This window comes from Lepisosteus platostomus, chromosome 7, assembly GCF_059453375.1.
Source record: "Lepisosteus platostomus isolate fLepPlt1 chromosome 7, fLepPlt1.hap1, whole genome shotgun sequence".
NCBI classification, from domain to species: domain Eukaryota; kingdom Metazoa; phylum Chordata; class Actinopteri; order Semionotiformes; family Lepisosteidae; genus Lepisosteus; species Lepisosteus platostomus.
The window spans coordinates 4838567-4859910 of record NC_142617.1 but is presented as its reverse complement, the minus strand read 5'-3'; the positions used below and the strand labels follow the sequence as shown (position 1 = coordinate 4859910).

General features: G+C 42.6%; 2 protein-coding genes across 6 annotated transcripts in view; one reads left to right on the top strand and one right to left on the bottom strand.

The window, feature by feature from the left end:
- Positions 1 to 1769: 1769 nt before the first annotated feature.
- mbtps2 (membrane-bound transcription factor peptidase, site 2) lies at positions 1770 to 14170 on the bottom strand. Of its 2 annotated transcripts, XM_088638721.1 has the most exons (11): positions 13927 to 14170; positions 13054 to 13202; positions 12284 to 12422; positions 11661 to 11764; positions 10784 to 10911; positions 9552 to 9670; positions 7436 to 7616; positions 6736 to 6830; positions 4644 to 4839; positions 4300 to 4375; positions 1770 to 3736 (listed from the first exon to the last, which is right to left on the bottom strand). In XM_088638721.1, the coding sequence occupies exons 1-11, from the start codon at positions 13999 to 14001 to the stop codon at positions 3514 to 3516; spliced, it is 1485 nt and encodes a 494-aa protein (XP_088494847.1). In that variant the 5' UTR covers positions 14002 to 14170; the 3' UTR covers positions 1770 to 3513. The 2 variants fall into 2 exon arrangements, with proteins under 2 accessions (XP_088494847.1, XP_088494848.1); XM_088638722.1 differs by lacking the exon at positions 13927 to 14170 and having other exon boundaries at positions 13013 to 13145.
- A 2838-nt stretch (positions 14171 to 17008) lies between these two features.
- Positions 17009 to 21344, top strand: part of smpx (small muscle protein X-linked) — a 14254-nt gene continuing 9918 nt past the window's right edge. Inside the window, exon 1 of one of the 4 annotated variants that reach the window (XM_088638726.1) lies at positions 17009 to 17165. The gene's annotated coding sequence lies outside the window, so the exon portion shown is untranslated. Of the gene's footprint in view, positions 17166 to 17741; positions 17894 to 18525; positions 18753 to 20063; positions 20140 to 21344 lie in introns of those variants that run through there. The other 3 variants (XM_088638727.1, XM_088638725.1, XM_088638728.1) reach the window with 3 other exon arrangements.

The window sequence follows — 21344 nt, the reverse complement described above, 5'->3', positions numbered from 1 at the left end:
TGGACAACAAATCATGAGTACCACTACAGCAGGTGGTGCATGACACCTGTTGAATGTCAAACCTGACGAAAATCAAGAAGAAAAACCAGAAAGAAAATGGGGATAATGTGGTCTTCTAGGGCTCAAGGACCTGTGCACAGGCACATGCTTGTCCTGGCTCTACTCAACCACATGATTCCGCTGTGCCACCCTTATTCAGAGAACAGTGCCTTCGTGACTTTCATGGGCACTAGTCTGAACTTGGAGAGACTCACCCTCAGCTGAGTCGATACGTTTAGTGATGAATGAAAGTTTTGTGTAGGCCAAACCGTTGGACACCACTGAGTGTAATGCAGGCATGTGGAGCCACGTGCTTTGTTGTTGCATACAACAGACCAACCCAGTGGCGAGGGCCTGTGCAGAAGACCAGAATCTGCAGAGCTCCCCTCACTGTGTGTTGATGGCTACCTGACTGCATGGTGCTAAACTGATCAAGCCCTGGGACCCCACACCTGCTGCCCCACCCTGATGAGACAACATTCCTGCAGGCGGACACACTTCCACAAGACGTTCCTGCAAGACAGGAATGTAAGAGAGATGCTGGGGGCGCCCCACTTAGACGTGTGCCCCATTGAGCACCTGTGGGTTGAGCTGAGGAGATGTGTGGCATCTAGGGCTCAGAGACAAGTGAACAGGCACAAGCTTATCCTGGTTCTACACAAAGAAACAACTCTGATAAGCCCCCCTAAGGCCAGTGCAGACACACCCTGTCCTTCATACTGAAACACTCCCAGCCGTGTTTCTCAGGAACTGCAACGAGTTAAAAAAACATTCCTGTCCTTGTTTCCGAAGACGTCACCCATTCTGTATATCGTATGTTTCCCCCTACATGGCACCACTACAAAGAACAAAACATGATGTGAAATATCAAAGTATGAGCACAAATCAGAAGGGCTGTGCTGGGAAAGAATGCCTTTGTGTTTTTCTTGGAATAGCTCACAGATGCCCAGGAGGGGACCTGGCCGTGCTGTTGTGACTAGCACAAGGCTACCCCAGTCCAGCGTGACTCTCCCAGGGGGTTCACATACACACAATATGGGGTAACCTCTCACAGAATGGAAACAGCTCCCTATCAGTGCCTCCTGATTAGTACCTGGAGCAGTGCAACACAGTCAAAGTGCCCTCAGAGAAGTGCCAACAATATTTGCTCGAAGTTTTTTATTTGACCGTTTCATCCCAGGTGTCATGTGTCTGAAACCAATGTCCAACTAGGGAAAAAAAAATATTTTTACGGAAATGCAAAAGTGGAAAAGCAAAATTAGCATGTTTGCTGAGGAAGATAGTATATACTGCTTTTGGAGACATACTTTGTAGAATGGTTCAAGTTTCTATGATGGTCTACCACAACTACAAATGAAATGCTTTGCACCCGTTTGGGTCTCTACCAAAAACTCGGTTCACGTGATGTTATCTGTATAGTCAATTACAGCATCACTTTATTGAAATAAAACGCATTTCCTGGGGCGAGAATAAAATGCTTCTGCATTCTGCACAGGATGAAAACTTGACAACAAATATGAAACAATTTCAAGATTTACTTACAAACCATGATAAAACAAGAAATGGCCTCAGTCACTCCTGCTTGAACGCCATGTGTCGTTTTCAATCCAGCCTGGGGCAGACATGGTGCTTGAATTCCCATAAATTGGGACTAAAATGGATGATAACAGGCAATAACGGACACTTTCATTCCTTATTTAACACAGTGTATAACTGAACAACAGAAAATGTTACTGTTGAAAACATGCACTTTAATTATTGATACACCAACAGACCTACTGAACAGTAACTTCTCAATTGCATTACAGCGCACCATTTATTTAAACAGGAAAGTGAAAATGAACAAGTCAAGGGTACCCCACAAGTGGAACCACACAGGCCAGGGGGCTCGAACCCAGGCCCTGGACAGCCCACGTCCTGCAGCTTTTGCAGGTTACCGTCAAATCACCCATTTCTAAAGATTTGCAAGAGTCTTCATTTTAAATGTATTTACAAATAACGGGGGGCCCTGGATCTCAACACGTTTCAACTCTCAAGGACCAGGGCTCTCCAGATTGAACAGCGGATTAGGTTAACGCATCAATACCTTACAGGTGTTGGCAGTCTTGAGACAAAGGCAACCTACAAGAAGAACTGGACTGAGGCTCTCCGGGGACCAGGGTCGGTGACCTCCGATATAGGCTGAGGCATTTTGGAACTGCAGGACCTGCTCTTCAAGCTGAGGCAGTCAAAGAAACATCTTGCTCTCATTCTCTTACTGTTGCTGCTTGCTAATTTCTGATTCAATGGTCCGTCACTGGCAGATGCTGGGCTGAAGGAATGCATGCAGAATTCGGGCAGGAGTACTCGGGTCCGTTTCGAATTCTGTCCCCTTGCAAACTCACATTTAAAGGTGCTTTCTATCCTGTGCTGTGTTGAACTGCATGTGAAATAAGACAAGGTCATACTTGAAAAAAGAATTTACTGTACAGAATAAACACTGCTCATTTCAGTTCTCTTAACACAACACAAAGTAGAAGAAGAACTATCACGCATGCCCTTAACTGTTAGATTTAATATTTGATAGATAACCACTTTAAACATAATAGATTTCTTTTAAGGAATATTGCTGTGGTTTATTTTATTTGAAAAACCTTTGGTATTAGACTTGCTAGTTTTTAAACACTACATTCTTCCTAGTAGTGGATCCCAAAAGGAAATATGCTCATGTTTCCAAATACTGTTAACTACCATCACAGGAATATTTAAAAAGAAAATCAATCCATGCTTAGCAAGCACTGGAGAATGGCAATACTCAACTGTTTTCACAGTTACTCCATCAGCTGAGTCCTGGACCTCTGGTTCAGACTATCGTTAAAAAGTTATTAAGCCAGACATGGCTTCCTTCATTACTATTGAGACTAGTGGCTGGGCACAGTTAGTCTATGATGCAGCATCAATAACAACTTTTATTCACTAGACAGAACACTAACAAGAAAAGGTGGGAAATGAAAAAAAACATCGGGAAGATACTGATCATCCCCATTATAAAATAATAAAAATGTAAAATCACAAAAACACAGTGCACATGATCACAGCCTTTGTGGAAGGGGGGATTTAAACCTTCCAACAAAGACCTGTTTTTCAGAATTCCTCAGGCTCTGATCAGACAGGCTGGAGGTGGCCTTTGGCCTCTATATGAAACAGTGATGAGAAGGACCTGGAATGACACCATCAGGCTCAGCAGAGCTGTGCATAAGGCTGGCATGGGAACCAGTCAGCTGGCTGAGAGGCATGCTGGGAATGTCAGAATGATGGGCCTCCCTGGCTGAAGAGTTCCCTGCTCTTTACTATCCTGAGCGAGCGAGGGACGGCTGGGGCGGCGTCGGTCCCCGCTCTCAGCCGCAGTCACACACCATCAAGAGTAAAACTGCTGTTCAAGGGCAGCAGAACAGAAAGGGAGCAGGCTGGATTCTCCCCACCCCACCCTGAATGCTACCGCGCCGTCACCATCCAGAGGCCAAGGGCGACGTTGGACGCGAGCAGGGCGCTGCCGCCCAGCAGGATGAAGAAGCCCAGCAGCTCCCGGTTGTGCTTCTCGAGGATGAGGGAGCTCAGGGTGGCCTCCAGGAGCGAGTGCAGCATCCACTGGCCATCCAGAGCGAAGCAGGGCACGGCGTTGATCACGGCCAGCGCACCCGAGAGAGACACCAGGTACCTGTGGCGGTGCAGTCAAGGTCATCCAACATCGCCGGCGGTCAGGCACGCGTGTGCCTGTTGTGTTTAGCTCATCGGAAATGGGGATACTTTGGTGCGTTTACCGCACAAGGTGCACCCCTCTTTTCTCCTAGGCGGGGATATGGTTCATTAAGCTAGGCAAAATAAGTGAGCTGGTCTCAGCAGTGAATATATGCAGCTGCCTGAGTGCAAACCGAATTGCAATACAGCAGCCCAAACCACAGACCTCTCTTTAAGCCATGCTTACACTGCACACGAGAACAAAAATCAACACTGCTGGCAGTGCCTTAGTAGTGCACATGAGGTATAGTAGCTTCAGGTCTGTTTTCAAAGACAATCTGTGCCGATGTATTTAGACCTCCCTAAATGTTTTTGTTATTCTCTTTGAGGACTGAGTGTCATTGGTCTTCCCAACAACGCAGACGGGCAGAGAGCACACAGGTGCCCGTTCTAATCGGGACATTGGCGTTCTCGTGAGGAAGCAGGTTTCTGACAAAGCGCTTCCTCCTCCTCAGATGGGTTGACCAACTCCTGAAAGGATACTTGCAAAACGTCTCGATAACCACAGGCAGGTCAAAATGAAGAAACCCGTATCTTGGTACAAAGTTGGTAAGACTCACTGAAGGAGAGAGGGAGATATTAGTTTGCAATTTAAAGGGTTTTTTCCCCAAGATAAAAACATCTTTAAATACCTCACATAGCCAGAACTATTCTTAAACATGGTATTATTATTAGATGTATATGTTATATGCTGTATAATATATGCTGAACAACAAGCAGCAAAAGTGATTAAATTATACATATGGTTTAAAGACTAACACCGACTGTCACATAAGTACACGCTGAGAGTTCTGCACACAAGACCACTACGACCAGCCTTTACTGACCGGCATACTGGAGGTGCAGGGGGTACCCCACGAACAGCATGTCCAGCTGCGGCTGGTGCTTGACCCGAATGAGCCGGGTCTGGTTCTCCAAGGAGGGGACCGCGCACAGGCTGGGTACGAAGTCCTTCTGGCAGTCCATGTTGGTGTGACATGTCTGGCTGAATTCAATGGTTTTCCTGGCTGGCAGGCAGGCATACTACAGCAGAGAGCAGAGAAACACTGAAAGCAAGTGGCAGCCACCCCCGGCGCATGTCAGTGCTCCAGCTAATCCAGCTAGTTAATTATCAAAAGTGATCTCCAGCACCAGGGTTAGTTAATCAATAAAGGCTCAGTTTGGTCATTGATTTATCGGAAAGTTCAAAGTCACACAACAGCATCGAACAAGTAGCCATGGTTGACTACCCCTGGTCTGTAACCTCGCCTTCCAATCCACTGCACAATCAGCACTTTAATTACATCATAATTAATTCAGCTACATAATTAAAGAGATATCTGCACCAAAGGCAACCAATTGAATAAACTGGAAAGTCCAGTAATTCCTACTCCTGGAATGGCATTGTCTTATCTGAGGTATGTGTTATTTACCTAAAGCTAACATCTCTTAGAACAGCCTAGATGCTGAAATGTTTGTGATTACAGATTTAAAATAGAGCACATTAATTTAATTAAGAGATCGTGAACTGAGAACACACATGTAACATAAAAAAAGAGGACAGGTCCTCAAACAAGACTGCACAGTTAGAAGAAGTCCTGTTTCAACAACTGATAGCTGTGGTGTGGCGTTATGCAGTAAACCACTGCGCTGGAGAGCCTGTTTATCAAAAAAACACATTTTCCAGCAGAGAAGAACATGCCAGCTGCCACTGCAGAGCAGTGTGGCTGAATGTTTAGATCTAAATCTATAAACAGCAGCTGTGTGGGTCACCGATACAGAATTTGTACTCAAGAAAGCTACAATTCAAGGATTCAAAAACAATATGCTGTGCGTTGCTTTTGTGTTACAAAACAACACTCAGTCAAGGTCTGAGATATTATTAGATTTAATTGTTTCTATGATATTTTTGCACTATGCCTTTGAGTGTTGAGTGCGGGGGTGGACATTTGTAGAGGTGACCTTGACTGACCAAGACAATGTATTCCATTATCCCCATGAATACAAAGTGAATCTTTAAAGTCTGTACTTAGTATGGTTAATATTTTCTTAAAATATACTGAGAGGCATTCAAATGCAACAAAAGAGTATTGCAACCAACAGCATTTGTTGCGTTTTTAAAGCCTTCCAGTAGATAAAATGAATTAAGCTAACACAGCAGTCCTGGAAGTGGGGCTTTTTAAGTTTTCTGTGTTTATTATAGATCACTTTACACCTACCCTGGGCTGATTAGATTTACCATTTACTAATTAAAAAGACCAAGATTGATTTATTATGAAAGAAGGTTGGTTTGTTCTAAGGTTGGCTGCCTTTCCTGGTCTGTAATGGGCATGCAGCTGACAGGTGACACTGATCGCTTGCTCCCAAACCTGTTTGTCTACCTTTTCCCTCTTCCAATAATCTCATGTCGCCTTTTGGATACTTTTTATTACATGTGGTACAAGAGATATTATGACAAATTTAATTTCAGCATTCAATACCCATGTACTTCTACTTTGTTTGAAACACAGAATTTGTGTTTAAGATTTTAATGCTTTGTTAAAAGCATCTAAAAATCAAGTAGTGTATTCACTCAACTAAGAAACAGGAATTTCATATAAAGCAGTAATTCTGGTCACAGGAAGTGTGTTACCTAGAAATAAACAAGACTCCCCCAGTACTTTCTTAGGTCAGTAATTTCAGACTCCTCTCTACAGATGAGTTCTTCTATGATTGTAAGGATGTGCTCTATACTTCTATGGTTGTGGCTTTAGGACTACAGTACATTGACATTTGAACCCTCCACAGGCCGAAAGGCACATTAACTCATAGACGCTACCCAAAGGGAAAACGTTTCAGGACCTGTCTTCTCCACTGAGCCAGTGCAGTATCTTCTGTGGCTTTGTTCCATGTCTGACTTTAGTGAACTGCTGAAGGGAAGGCAGGGAGCCCCTCACTCACCAGACGACTCTCCAGGTTGTTGCTGTAGGAGAAGCAGATGTCAGTAAGGCTGTTGTTGCTGCAGCACTCAATGGTTCCATCCAGCCTCCTGTATCCTGTGAGAAGAAAGGCCCAAGTTAAAGCAGCCGAACTGCAAATTCCTTGCACAAGGCAGACATGTGCAACATGTTGACAATTCTTTAACACAATACGTCAAGCAGGTGTTTCTGGTAAAATGTTTGCACTTTTCATGAAGTGCAAAGCTCTAAGATGTCAGGAATGTGGCAAGTTCGTTCTCAGCGACTCTTGGGTTTATAATGGTCATATCTCCAAAAACCAGAAAAAGATTAAAAGGACACTTTCCGAAGCAGTCAAACAGAAGGGTAACTCAATGTTGAGAATCGAGCTCAGAAACTGATTCTGAAAAAGTAGGTCAAAGCTGTAAATCCTGACAGCCCATCTCCAGTGCCCCTGGGCTGCTGTCCTGCAGGTTTTACAGGTCTCTCTCAAGAACGAGGAAAGGCTCTGACTCGTCCAATCAATCAAGTAGTGAGTTTAATTAGATAATTATGGGCTTAGGTGAAAGGACCGGAGATGTGTAGCATACCCTGTACCTGCACAAAACTACTTAAGTTGTTAAGTCTCTTCAAAGAGACATTCCTTCCTATAACAGGCTCAAGTTTCAGATCGCCGTGTGTGTATACCTACGCGCCCCCCTCACCTCTGCCGCCGGCACGCGTGTCCTGCAGCGTGGCGGCATTGACGCAGTAGCCGGCCTGGGCTCGGTGGGAGATCTCCCTGACGCAGGCGTGCCAGTCATCCACGCTGCGCACGGGACAGTCCTCCAGCCACGTCACGAGGTCGCCCACGAACAGCCCGCGCGGCCCGCTGGCCGGGGAGTCCTGCAGCAGAGCGGGGGGGGGGGGGGGGGGGGGGGGGCAGAAAATCAGGGTGAAGCTCGGGGGGCCCCCAACACTTTCACAGCACCCTAGAACACACGTGGGCAGCCCCGGCACCTGGCCTGGCAGGTGTATCACACATTGACACAACCTGCATTTAAATGGCCTATATGTTAAATTAATCATAAAAAAATTATCAATGAAATCACTAAGGATGCTGGAATTCATCAAGTTTCCTGCTCCTGCACCACTTTTTCTGAATGAATTTTTAAACCGAACAGTCCGTTTTTAATGCTACCTCCTATGAGGAAGCAACTCCCCAAAATATAAAATCTACACATCTGAACCCCCCCCTTCCCCTGCCCACCGATGTTTTAATCTCTACTTTCTGGATGAACTGGCTATTTAAAACATTCCCTACTCTGTGCAAGTCTATAAACAAATAGAAAAAAAATATCTGCAAACACTCTATCCAGAGTAACGGGAAGGGCACTATGTTTTTTTTTTTGGTCTTGTCATTTTCATGGAGCAATCCAGCATGCTGTGGACTTAAAAATCAAAGCCTGTCTCTGGGTGATTAAGACAGAGGGTATAAAGGATAAAGCATGGGCAGATTACTTTCTCCATGTTCTACACAGTTAAACCTCTTTATCAAGCCTCTAGCCCTGTCACACTGATCAGTGCACGACCCTGACCAGACAGTTTAAAAACTGATGCTCTAGCCTACAAGAGCAGCAAAGCACTGTTAAGATTATCTGGTCATAAACCACCAACTGTCAAGTAGTTCTCCAAAGGGCTAAGAGGCTTTTTGAGTACAGTGGTTGGGTTGTTCTCTGTTGCATGTAAGTAAGAGGGCTGAGTTTTTGGGAAGCTGTTATGAAACCTTTCGAAGTAACGCCGGGTGGAAAAGGGGAAATCCTCTCCGATATGTTTGTTATCAGTAACCCACCACCTCACCAACAAAGAGGCAGGACATTTCTGTCAAAGTTGGGTAAGTATTCTAGAGGGATAACAGATTAAATTATGTTACAGCAAACATTAGGCACTGCTTAGCAAATCTGCATGCTACTTGACACTTTACTAATTTGATATCTAAATCATAAGACCTTGGCCAAAACGCACACACTCTTACAAACAGAGCCTTATGCTCTGTGATTAAGCCATAACAATAAGAACCCAATGTGATCCCTCTAGCGATGTCTGATTGCAGCCTTAAGACAGGTGGTGTTCAATCCATGTCCCAGAGGGCCAATGTGTCAGCAGGTTTTATTCAGGTCTAATTCAGCTCTTAACGAGCTAAACCAGCTGGTTACTATCTTAATTAGGACCAATGTCTCCCAGCTCTTCACATGTTGCTGCTTTGGAAGAAACCTGCAGACACACTGGCCCTCCAGCACCAGGGGTCTCTGCTGGACAGCCCTGCCTTCTTCTATTTTTCGTGAAAGTTTTTTTTTTGCTGCAGATGAGGGACAAAACAAAAGGGGATCACCCGGTTACCTGAATGAAAACATGACCAACAATAACATTCTTTCTTCACTAATTTTAGGGATTCAAAAAATAAAAAAAAGAGTATCTGAAACATTGCGTTTCACGGCCTTTTGTATGCTGGCGCCAGATGTGTGGAAGCTGGCGATCACACGGCCAGACACTGGAACTGAACCAGATTAAACAAGATCTCAGAACAGAGACTCACTAGCTGTCCTTCTGCACCCTTCTGTAAAGGAATGTCCTGGCTTCGCCTGAGAGGAAATGTCTTATCTGCTTACTTAAAAGGACATTCGTCCATTTGCAAGAAAAGACATGTACAAAAAATCATAAGACCATAAGACGAGATAAGAGTCTGGTTGAATACATAGTGCAGTTAACCAGCGCAGGTTGCCGACACAGCCCTTGTGTCTTCCTGTGCTCACTGACAGTCACAGATGGTACAGGACTGACCTCAACAACCTCTGTGATGAGAGCGCCGGCCCCAGTGTAGTAGAACGGAAAGAGGAAGAGGGGCAGGAGGAGGAGGAAGGCCAGCGCAGCCACACACAGGACGAAGTTGTGCCAGACCCCTGCAGAGAAGCAACACAGCCCTATCAGGAGCCTCTCTGCCAGTCAGGCACGTCAGGAGAAACGCACTCCAGCACAAAACTCTCTACCTGGCCCTCACAGTGGGTCTCTGCTACAGCTTCACAGCAAGAATGTGGGCAACATGTCTGCAATCTGCAACAGGGCAATAGGAACTTCTGGGCACATTTACACACAGAGAATCAAAAAGGAGGAAGAGGCAAAGAGAATTCGTATCATCTACCCTTTTACAACAATGACACAGCTGACCACAAAGGTATTAAACCAAACATATGACACTCAACGAATTAACTGATTAACCAAGAGAGCGGGTGTTTACGTTTTAGTAAAGTCTCTGCAAGAACAGATAAGACTCCACCATATAACCGCATTCTGGGGTTGTCAAGCAGCAGGTTCTTATATTAAGCAAGGCTGATATTTCAGTTTGCCAAGTAAGACAGTCAGTGAAAAGTCAAACTACTATTGCACACATTTAATAATCCTGTGCACATCAGTAACATCAGTACAAGAGCATTCCGTTTGTAAACCTTTAAACAGATCAAATCAATCTACATAGGCAATCTTACATTTCTTTGACCGCAACAGTCCTCTTAACACCAGGGAGACTAAAATAGTGTAAAGATGCTTGAATAAAAGGGCAGTTCTACCCTCAAAGAAAACTGAAAGATGGTTACAAGTCTTGATTTGCTTTGTGGGGAGTTTTTTTCCTGTGCAAGACTTCTGACCAAAAGGAAAACTGCACGCTTCTTGAACAAACACTGCCCCTTTCTGGTGGATCCAGTCCATTGCAGTAAATGACAGCCTGAACTAATTTGCTAGCGGTTCAATGGATAAGTTTCTTACTGAAAGCAAACCACATCAACGAGGCATGCTTACAATTCTAAAGTAATGCAAAACGTAGATAAGCAATATGATATTATCCTTCTATAGCTTCAAATCTGTATAAGCAATTGTGTCATTCATGAAAACATTTTATCCTGATTAAAGTCATCATAAAGCTCTATGTACCCAGAATTACAAAATATGATTTTACTAATGTAACATCTGCTAATAATCTAAAATTAGATTATTATCTGAAGGCTGCAGTAAAGTCATACCTGCACAGAATATCCGGAGCTGCTGGACTGGAGAAATGAGCTGCAGGTGTGTTGTAAAGAGGTCTACAAACGCACCAGGATAGATGATAAAGATAAACATCCCAAAGCCATTAAACCTCACCTGCTCTCTGAACAAACAGAATATAAAAAAATTAAATGTTAAAAAAACATGTTTTTTTTTACATCTGTTGTCTACAACCATGGTCCTCCAGAGCCCAAGACCAGCTAGATCACCTGTTTTCTACATGCGAGGAAGAACAAAGATCATTTTGAAGATTTAGATCAACCAAGCAATTTGTTCAATTAAGAGAAGTCTGGTGTTTGAGAGCTGATGAAAAAAATCCAAACAATCTCTAAATTTCTTTATTTAACAAATCACCTGTTTAACTGACCACAGTTAAATTGTCCTGGGGATGTGGAAATTGGTCATTATAATGGCTTCTTGTACAACCTGCTGGACATGGGCTCTGTAGGCCAAGAAAGTGAGACCCCTGTTCTATGTCATCACACGATAATAAAGCAGAAAAGTCTGAATGTGCAAGAGAAAAGAGAATACAAAAAACTATACAGAACATCTCCTTAGAGACAGAGCAAGGAGATAAAGAGTTTCCAAAACATTAAGCCTTAAGAAAAAACAGCCTCTATTAACAGGGGAAACATGAATTCAATCGCACAGAACATTGATCCAGTTCAAGTTTTACACTCTGCTGGCTGTTATCCTAATTAAAACTGAAAATTCACAAATATTATCAATGGCATGCAAATTAAACTGCAGCTCATAAACTGTTCAGCTAATCACAAACTACAAACCATTAAATTAAAATACAGGCTCAGTCTGCACACAGTTCCAAAGAACATTAAATCCTGGGTCTTTTACCTGATTGCTGCCACCCCGTGGCCAAACTCATGTATGACACCACTGATGAGAATGGCAATGAAAAAGTATGCCAGCTGACTGACAGGCAGGTTGACACCAGGCACCTGTTGATAGTGACACAGCAACGAAGCAAAACACAATTTAGAAACAATACCAGGAAGGGCACAGATCGCAAGCAAATGCATTTCCCCGCTCCCGAACCCTGGCCACCTTCACCTTTTCCTCTTTTATAGCTCTGGTTGTCAACTCATTGGCCCGATATTCCCTCTGCATTCCGTCAGTCCTGGTATCTTAATGCCACATACACACTGCTACGAGTGCACACACTCCAACAGTAAAACAGCGGTGCAAAGTTATTTATAGGTAAGGTTGGGTGAATAAAGCTCTTCTAGCTTGACTCTGCCACTTCACTTTAAAGAAGACTAGTTGCCAAGCAATTACTTCTCCAGTAAATGTATATTACTGTACAGAGAGCTGGGAATTCTTAAACTGATACCTTAGAGGTTTTCAGATCCACGTTCAGTTGTGCGAGGTCTATGGCACTGTATGTTTAATATCTTATCCAAGATCATTTCCTTTAGATTCCCCCCCCCCCCCCTCCAGTTCTCTGGAGATAACCTTACCACCACCTGCAGCATCTGGTCATTGGAGCCCTCTGGGCTCTCGGAGAGCATCTGAGCCAGGGTCTGCAGCAGAGTCTTGGTCAGGAGGACGATGGAGCCGAACATGGCTACCACACCGAAGATCATGCCCAGGTTGAACCTGCACAGACACCAACACTGCTTAACGTTGCCAAGACCTATACCACCTCTCCCCAGAACTTACCAACGGTACACTTCTGAAAACTCAAGAATTAACCCACTGCTGAAAAGGAGATTGAGACAACACTGATGTTAAGGCACTTGCATTTGTACTCTAAATAACACAACTACAGAGAACAAGATGCCAGGAAATTCAAAAGCAAGTTCCACGTGCATCATATATTCCTTGTTCTTTTTCTACAAGGCACTATTTGGTGACCTTTAGGAAGTGCGCCTATTGAGCAATTGATATACCTGTTGCCTGCATAAGCAGCTTATCTGCACGTCCCTTGTGGAAATGAGGAAGTTCAGTAGTGGACTGACTCTTAATCTGAGCAAACATCAACAAGGTTGTGTTACACAACACCACTCCTCAGGACTTTGCACAGTGAAGATAATGCCTCCAACGTGCTCATCAGAATCATGAAAATATAAAACATCTCCCTATTAAGTAAGTTTCACCCTGTGAATTCTAAATATAAGTTCTCTATAAAATTGACTCAATTCTAATAAATAAAACATTGCATTTCCCTGTGTTAGAGTGAAATTTACCGCGGTCCGGGGGGCATTAATGATTCATCAGCGACTCTCACCAACGGTACAGAAACTGGGGGTTCCATCTTCCCCACTTGGCAAAGAAGTGGTTCAATAGGCCAGTCTGCCACCTGATGTGGAAGGGGGACAAAGCCAGCCCATTGGAGGACAGCCAGTCTTCATACGAGGTCTTCACACTGCTGGAGGACTGGAGACAGAAAAAGGGGAGAGTTCAACTACCCCATCTATTAAAAAAAATGATCTTACCAACTGATTCAACACCACTCCTCTAAGGTCAATACAATCTGAAACAGACCCACCTCCTTCAGATATCTGCTCCAGTATTGCACTTTTATGTTAAATTTAATTTACTTTTTTTTTTTGCTGAGAGTGTTTCTGATAATATTAAATGTCAGTTAGCTCGGGTAATGATGTATCAATCACCAGAGAGAGATGGATGTTTTTTTTAATTGAATGTCCATTCACTTAAAAAAGTGAAAGCAATAAACAAGAAACTCAGCCAAATATATTTATTTATTACAAAATAACAGCGGAGCTGTATGATCATCCTAGTGCTTCAGACTGAAAGCACTTAGAAATACACATCTGTCTTAAAGTGACAACCAGCAACACAAACTGTCGTACTCTCATTAATATCACATCATCACGAAAAAGAAAAGAAGAAAACCGATGCAGTAACATAATTTAGCAAGTATATTGCTCCCAATTCACTGACAGCCTCTGAATAGATTGATTCAAACATCTTTTGCAAACAACTGTACGTGAAACTTAGACTGAATTAGTTATCATCTTTCGAAAAATCTCTCTCGACTGTGGGTCACGCCTTTTATTCGCATTTGAAAGAATGGCAGGTATAATTATTTAAAAAACAAACCGCACAGCTCTCTCGTTTTTTTTGCACAGGCGCTTACCTTCAGTAAAGTGTCGACGAGATAAAGCAGACACCACCCTCCCAGCACAAACACCACCACCGAGATAGGGATCATTTCGACGAGGCACGTAGTCACTGCTTTAAAGCGTCTTTCATATTTTATTTTGCATTTTATTGTAATAAATAGAGGTGTGCAGCCAAATGACTGAAAACACACGCACAACTAGGGACACCAATCTTTAGGCCTGATGTACACAAAACGTCACATCCGCCTCCTGTCCCGGCTAGAGACCGGATGTGGCGCCACTCGCAGTGTAGACAGTAGATGGCAGAAGCATCGATGAGCAATCATGTGTTTGCATTCAACCTTTGACGAAACAGCACCCGTTGTTTTTATTCCGAGTGATATTAACATTACTTTTAAAGTTCGGTTTAATACATGATTACACGACGTTTCAAGATGTACATAACCAGGGATGTTCACGCCCGTCAGCCTGGTGTCACTCAGAAGTGTTTGTCTTACTTTGACCATTACTTTTTAACAGTGACATCAACAGCAGTGCCATGCAACTATACATAGTACGTTATGCCAAGTCAAAGCGATTCCATCACAATACTTAAATTAGGGTGACCAGACGCCCTCTTTTTCCCGGACATGCCCTCTTTTTGAGACCTAAAATATCGGTCCGACCGGGATTTATAAAATTCCAAAAATTGTCAGGGATTGTGTTCTGCTTGTTACTCGGACTGTGTAAACAAACACAGGCCTCCATATTTTCCTTCGTTCCACGCATTACCGGTAGATGTTTTGAATTTACACGCAGCGTACCCTGATAAGGGTTTTGGTGTGTGTGGCTGTTTTTATGGCCATGAGAAGTAACAATGTTTAACTTGTTTATTATATTTCAAAATGTTTCGTTAAAATTGATCATTTTTGCAACCAACGAGGACGTCTTCTAAGTTAATGATGTCTTCATTTTTTCCTCAGATATTTGTTTTGTTAAAATGAAAAAAAAAACTTTGTTTAAAATGGGGCTATATTTTTTTCCTTTGTTTGCCATTATGGAAGAGAAATAGCAACCCTGTAAATTAAGACGTTTAATAAAAAAAAACTAGAGAGTTTAAATTGATTTCTTTATTAGAAAAAGTTATAAAGATTCATTACTTTGGAGGCATGTGTCGAGTGTAGATTATCCCCCCCTCCATTTAAAAAAAAACAAAATATGGTCACCCTACTTAAATATCATATGCGATTATCATATGTAAGCAATTATTAATTATTAATTCTGTGTTCTAGCTTGTCTGTATAGAATTTACACGTTCCTCCCATCTTCATGTTGTAATTGCTTACACCTATATAGCGCTTTTCTGGACAGTCCACTCAAAAAGCGCTTCACAGGTAACGGGGATCCCCTCCACCTGCACCAGTGTGCAGCCCCACCTGGATGATGCGACGGCAGCCACAGTGCGCCAGAACGCTCGCTGCTGTTTTCATCCATTATTCTGATTTCTCCTCAAAGACTGCTGGCTAGTTTAAATTGTTCCTTTTTCTATGGCCCTGCAGTGCAGAACAGGCTGAGGTTTGCCACCTCGCTTGCCTATCAAGGAATGAGCAGTAGTGGCAGTAGGAGTATATGGTACTGTTGGTATTATCATTTAATATCAACGACTTCAAACTGCTGCACCAATACCCTGCTCCCCTCCCCACCACTACTCCTGGAAGGGATTCCTCAGAAACCTGTGCAGCAGCATAAACCATTTAATAATAGTACAAAAAGTTTAGGCAGATAGAAATGTCTGAGGGCAAGAACCATACGGAGCCCAAAAAAAAAAAAAGATTGGGGAGTGCCTCAAAGTCCGTGTTAGAAGGAATTAAGTCTGTTATAGAAATAAACTGTTTTTTTTTCCCCCCAGTGACACTGTAATATGACTGGGAGCATGTTCAGGTGTTAAGTACAATAAACCGAGAAACATGCAGCGGGAGACACAAGTGGAAAGGACGTGGAAGAGCATTTGAAACAGAACAAGAAGCGCTGCTATACCCAAAGCTTGGTTTTCCACAAATGGCTGGAGGTGATCCTCGGGGCAGTAGTTAGCTACTAGGCACCAAACAGGCTAGCTGAGCAGACTGGCTTCTTCTTGTTTGCAGCTGTGCTTATAGAAACTCAATGTTATAGTGTTACCGTAATGTTATTAACAAAGCATGGCAATGAAAAGGCCAGTGTTACATTTGTGTTCCATTTAATGTATTTCCCACTCTGTCATAAATGAAACTCCAAAGCTTTAATGCCCACCAGTAGGTGCTCATTCTTAAAGTAATTCTCAATTCTTAAGTGATCAAGACATACTGTGCTGCTGGCTGTAGCTCCTTTAAAGCTCTCTTAAGAGTTCTTCCATGGGATGAATGAGATGATGATTAATGGGATACATCAGGCTCTTGTCATGTCAAAAGTTCAGGTTGCATGACAGGCCCAGGAATGTGTGATTCTGAATCTAGTAATAATACAGCCTCCTCTTGCACTGACCAGGCTCGCTCACGTAACAGTCACAAGGCTGTCTTCAACCACCACAGTGCCCCGACACACCAAAACAAACAGCTGCGTGAACTGCAGGAAGATGAGTCAGGGGCCTGTGTGCTGTATTTCTTCCCACAGTACTGACATTCACATGGCAAAACTCAGAAGATGAGATGTTTAAAAAGCATCTGTATAAACTGCTACAGGATACATAAGAGGAACAGAACAAATCATATACACTTCTGAGAATACGTTTGACCCCTGCCTTTGGAAGACTAAAGCACACTGATTATTAAAAGAAAGGCTTAAAAAATGAAGTGCCAGATAGACTTAATCTCTCCGCAATGGCAATATGAGCATACAGTTCAGATAACATGGTTATTGTCACGGCCAGTTTAGCCTTTAGATAAGCTAGTTGTGCTAGATAAAGAAACGATTCAAAGGATGAGGTTGACTGTTGGGATTATATTACAGAAATGGGCATACTTGTGACTCTGTTGCTGTGGAGCAACCTTTTACAGGTGCACGGGTGTTCTGGTCTGCCATGGCCAGGAAAGGGAGAGCAGCGCTTCTGGTCATTGGTCAATAGAGGAAGCCGCTGTTATTTCCAGAGCCTCGGAATCTGTATTTGCATATGCAGCTCAGCACAATCCACCCGCGGGCTCTGACTTTCACTTGTCTTCCTGGCAGTGGAGCTCTGGGAACACAGCACAGTCCAGGAGACGTGCTCCGAACCTTAAAGGGCTTGAGCCTTCAGACTGGGGTACGTGGTGCCATAGCCTATATTCTTTGGCTCAAGTGGTGTTTGGGGGTGGGGGGATGGTGCTGTACCTCTTCTTTATTTGCTACCAGCTAATTTCTCTTACATTGTTTTTCACCGCCTAAAGCCAAATGTTTCTCTCAATGAGATGTTCTTCTTTCTTAGCCTCTTTAACTGTTATGTAGTGTGTATGGTTATGAAACAGCGAGGCACTGTACTATCCATTAATTAGTCAGTGTTGACGGGTTATAAGTTTTTGTCCAGGGGGTACTTCAGTTATTATTGCAAGCACGGAACATGACTTGGCAGACAATGCCTTTCTCTGGTCCTAAAAGTTCTAGTGTGTTTATTAACGCATCACAGTCAGTATCACTGACAAATAAACTAACAACTCCATTTATGCAACAATCCAAGACAAGAATATTTGTTTACTTATGGGGAGAGAAATTGTGAAACAATTTCCTATAGTTAAACCCAAAATGATCTGCCGTAGGCACCAGCTCTTTCACATGCCACGCATCAAACTGAGATCCAACCATTGGCTGTGGACAGGAGCCACGTACCCCTGCTATTCCTTTCAGATTTTCAATTAGGTCAGATTTTTAATAAGCAACGACCAGCACAGCAAAATCCCACATGAAGAAGGGGAACAGAAGGCTTGCTGAGCAAACTGACATTGTTAAGAGTACCTTGCACACTTACAATGACTGTGGTTTTCTAACAGGACACAGGTAGGAGCCTTTAAAATAAAACTCTGTGACAAAAAACAGGAGAGGAATTAGGCTAAACAGGTGCATGAGCTGCAGCACTGGGAAAACAGATAGACAGCCCTATAGATGTATCGACAGGGAAGTGTGCTATATATAGATTTGAATATTTGACGTTTTTTAATAGATAAGGAATGTGTATTGAAATCTTTATATTTATATATATATGAAGCGTGGCAGAACCGGAACTGTAAGTAGATAGAATGAAATTTCATTTGGGGATGCTTCTGTAATATTTCTCAGATGCGCTTGCTGTCCACATTTCTATAAAAAATGACACACGTGTTAAATGTGTCTTATTTGCTAATGAAGAAACGAAACGAGTGAAATTTTTATCATGTAAACCTCATTTATCCTAGCACTACGTGCTGTAATATTAGACGCAAACGTGCATTTGCTATAGTCAGTACTTTAGCAGTTGTCTTGGAAGGGCTCTCAGTGTTATCTTGACCTTTGATACTGCACTGGCTGAAGACATGTGCCCAGTATAGTGAGTGACTGGGTGCAATGCTGAGCCTTACTCCAGTCTGGGGACTGTGAACTCACACTCCTTGAATTGATATCTGAGCCGCTCCCTGCGGAGCTTTAACTAAACGAGGTCCCTCTCTGGCTTCGGAAAAAAAAGCCCCTCCATGTTCCCAAGGCTATTTATGGGAAGGACAAATGTAAGTAATGACAGGAATCCCTTTGCAAAGAACTTCCAATCTGACTTGAGCCCGGGAAAAGCTGCTGGTACTGGCTGCAATTGCACTGTGCCTCATCGATTCAGGACAATCCAGGGGGAATTCTGATCACATCAGTTTCTGGATTTCTTCATATCCAGGTGGGAATTCTCATTTAAAAGCTTACATCCTCACTCTGTTCTTGATAAAGGTAGTCAAACTGTAACAATGATTCTGTTAACTCTGAGAATTGTAAGGGTAGCATCTTATTTTTCATTTTCAGGTTCAGAAACCTGCTTTCATTGATAACAGTAGTGTTCAATTTGATTTCTAATCCAACTACCTATGCTAAATTAACAAAATTGGAACTTTTTTTTATGTTTAAACACTACTAAAAACTCAGGACAAATAATCAGGAAAGTGATTGATGCATGCAATTGTAAAGTAAAAGCTAGTCCTTCATATTAGATTTATTTTAATGGATTAAATGATCATTCTCGGTGATGACTCTTCCTTGTGGATACTGTGTGTTTTGTAATATTATCAGTTTGAAACATTCGGTCTTCATTTCCTCCATCTACTTCCCAGAGAGAAAGCAGTCACTGTTACTGTCAAGCAGCTGATTCAGACAGTGGGTTGATTATTTTTTTACAACAAAACAACATTTTCTAAATATTTCAAATCAATACTCACAATATTGTAAAGCAGAGTCTGACTTTTCCAAGCAGAAAAAATATATTTAATGTTTACTTAGGCGTAATGCGATTATTTTTGTGTATTGATTCATAGAAGCAAAGTGTTTAGACCATTCCATTCAACTGACCATCCAAAATAAAGGGACACAACGTTTTCTTTAACAGAGAAGGTTTTCAGAAAGATTACAACTGAAATAATGGAACAAATAACACCATGCTGAAAAATAGAATAAAGACAGCACACCACGTTTAGAGTGTTAAACATTCTTCGGGTGCCAAATGTTAAATAAGGCTTAAACAGCCAAAATTGTCTTTCTTGCAATTTTTCAGCATGTAATGAACATTATTTCTTCACTTGTAGCAAACACACTGTGAGGCAGCTCTCCACTCGAACCTCAGCTGGAATAATACCAACCATAGTAATATTGCTAGAACCTTTCCCAGTTTAGAAAGTTGCTTGTGCCATTCTGACCTGAAAATACAATTGATGGTTTAATGCTTTGCATGACAGGAAAATCAATAAGGTGTATAACATTCACCATATTCCTTTGCCATTATCCGATAACAGCAAACAAAAATGTGTTATTAGACGTCGGGGTGTTTTTGTTGTCTTTTTCTCCCTAACGTTCTTTCACATGGAATTTAAATAATGAAGAGTGTTGTCAGTGTGTGTCTGAAACAAGTGGGAAGAGGATAAATATAGCAGTGTCCTGGGTGCCTGGCACTGCTCTCGGTGTTGATGTGTAAATAAAAGCACCTTGGATACAGCAGAGAGCTGAGCAGTCAGGCCTGCTGTGTGTTTTCACTTCGTGCTTTCCCGGCTACACTTTGCAGAAAAGTAAAAGAAAAACAGGTTGGTGCGTCTTTGGATTTGCTAAAATCCGTCTGAGATTAACTATTTGCTTATTCCTCTTTGTGTGTACGGCAAACCTACTGTGTTAAAGAAAACAAACTAAATCTTGAAATTAACCCCACTGGCCCTGGCTCAGTGCTCTCCGGTCCAGTGACACTTTGGTCCCTTCCGCGGCTCGGTGAGCGTCACTTGCATGCCAGGTAGAAGGAAACCTCGACAAACGCAGCTCGAAAAGCAGAAAAAAGCCCCCGCCTGTCTGTGAAGTCACGCACATCCCTAACTTGTGTGTTCCAGCAGGGGATTGCACGTAATAAGTTTTGTCATAATTGAATTGCATAGCCAGAGTCTCAGCAGACTGAGGCGTGACACACTTCCCACACCAATGAGGAGAGCACTCACACTGCTGCTCCGCCGAGGACGGGCTTAATTTGGGCTAAAACAGGCACGGCACAAATCGTTGCAAGGCTCCAGCAGCCCTGCGCCCTCACAAGAACGGAGAAATTTCACATCTCAGTTTGGACCTGTGAACAGACACATGTAAACAGGAGTGCTGTCTTCATGCTTAAAACTCCAGCTTATAAAATGTTTTGACATTGACGAGAGGGTAAAAATAAAAATGATAGCGCCAAGACAGGAAACCCAGCAGGGACAGTGCAGAGAATGATCATCTGTCTCTGTCTGCAAAATTCATTTTGGGTTCCAGAGGAAACACAGTAAACTAGTAATAATTCCCAAAGTGCAATATTTTAATGACTAGGGTTTGATGATAAACATGCATACTTCTTACATCATTCAAACTACTAGTGGCTCTTAAAATTAGGAGTTTGTGCATTGCTACTGTGTATCCCACAAATCTTGGAGTAGTCATTGTAAATTGGTTAAAAATCAGGGAGACAGAAATATGGAATGTGAGGTCACAAGAGTGAAAACACGACGGATCTAACAAGGCATAAATCTAGTGTTAGTATCCCACCAGAACAGAAAAAAAGCTTAGTTCTTTAAAAACGTGTCTAGAACAATTTCACAGTTTTAGAAGTCGATAACAAACCCCTCAGACTAAACATCACAGTGCATACAGATTACAGTTAGGAAACAATTATAGCTTAGGGCAGCATTGCATAATAAGGTTCAATAAGAAGTCATTTTGTGATCCTTTTATGGGTTGGGTTTTCAAACACTCAGTTTTGTCGTTAACGCTAGTATTT